The sequence below is a fragment of the Panthera uncia genome, unplaced genomic scaffold, assembly GCF_023721935.1.
Source record: "Panthera uncia isolate 11264 unplaced genomic scaffold, Puncia_PCG_1.0 HiC_scaffold_248, whole genome shotgun sequence".
Taxonomy (NCBI): domain Eukaryota; kingdom Metazoa; phylum Chordata; class Mammalia; order Carnivora; family Felidae; genus Panthera; species Panthera uncia.
The window spans coordinates 58,427-59,664 of NW_026059215.1; the positions used below are offsets into that span (position 1 = coordinate 58,427).

At 43.7% G+C, this 1,238-nt stretch overlaps 1 protein-coding gene across 1 annotated transcript; it reads left to right on the forward strand.

The window, feature by feature from the left end:
• Nucleotides 1-515: 515 nt before the first annotated feature.
• Nucleotides 516-929, forward strand: LOC125917804 (60S ribosomal protein L28-like). Its single transcript, XM_049623904.1, has one exon. The coding sequence runs from the start codon at nucleotides 516-518 to the stop codon at nucleotides 927-929; it is 414 nt and encodes a 137-aa protein (XP_049479861.1).
• The last annotated feature ends 309 nt before the right edge of the window (nucleotides 930-1,238 follow it).

Below are 1,238 nucleotides of genomic sequence, written 5' to 3' on the forward strand. Positions count from 1 at the left end.
ACTTTAAGAAGCAATGTCTTAGCATTTTGTCAGATGGAGAAGTAGGCTTATGTCTGGCCAAGAAGACATCATAATGACAAGTAGAGAGAAGAGCAACAGAGTATGTTAGCATAAAAGTAACAAAAATATATTTAATTGAAGTATGATTAACATACAGTGGTATATTCATTTCAGGTGTACAACATAATGATTCAGCTAAAAAACATATTTTTTAAAAATGTGTATTTCTTTTGAGAGAGAGAGCGAGCGAGCAACTAGGGGAGAGAATAGAGAGAGAATCCCAAGCCGGCTCCGTGCTATTAGCACGGAGCCAGATGGGGGGCTTAGTTTCACAAACTGTGAGATCATGACCTGAGCCAAAATCAGGAGATGGATGCTTAACAGACTGAGCCACCCATGTGCCCCTCAACTAAGATATATTTTTAAATAAGGCTTTTATTCTGTATTTACAGAAAAATTGTGAACGTAGTACAGAGAGGCTGTCTCACGCTGGTGCAGTGAAAGGAGAGGCTGCCATGTCTGCGCACCTGCAATGGGTGCTTGTGGGGAACGGCTCCAGCTTTCTGATCAAGTGGAACGAACAGATACACAACACTGAGCCCACTAACCTTAAAGCTCACAGCTCCTTCTGCTACAATGGGCTGATTCACTGCAAGACTGTGGGTGTGGGGCTGGGGGCAGAGGGCAAAGGTATAGTGGTGGTCACAAAGCACAGAACCCTCCAGCAAAAGCCTGCCACCTCCAATGTGCTGACCACCATTAGCAAGAATGCCTGGGCCGCCCTCAGCAGCATCTGGCCCATGATCCACAAGAACAGTTATGGCCCAGATCTGTGCATGCCTGCCATTCACAGAGCCAGTGCCATCCTGTGCAGCCAGAAGCCTGTGACGGTGAAGAGGAAGGAGGGCCTTCCCACCAAGAGCTCCTGAGCCCCTGCCCCCAGCAAAAAAGATGTCAACCACCTAAAAAAATATTGCAGAGAGATTCATGCATTTACCCCATACCCAGATTCCCTTATTATTAATATCTTACATTAGTATGATAAAATTATCACATTAGTGAAGCGATATTGACATGTTAGTAACCAAAGTCAATACTTTCTTTCAGTTTCCATAACTTTTACCTAATGTCTTATCTTTTCTGGGATCCAAGCCAGAAAATGATACCACGTTGCATTTAGTCATAATCTCTTTTGGCTCCTTTTGGCTGTAACAGTGTTTTTTGTTGTTTTTGATGAC

Excerpts from the sequence above, each read along its gene's own strand:
- LOC125917804 (XM_049623904.1), top strand. The coding sequence starts at position 516 with ATGTCTGCGCACCTGCAATGGGTGCTTGTGGGGAACGGCTCCAGCTTT.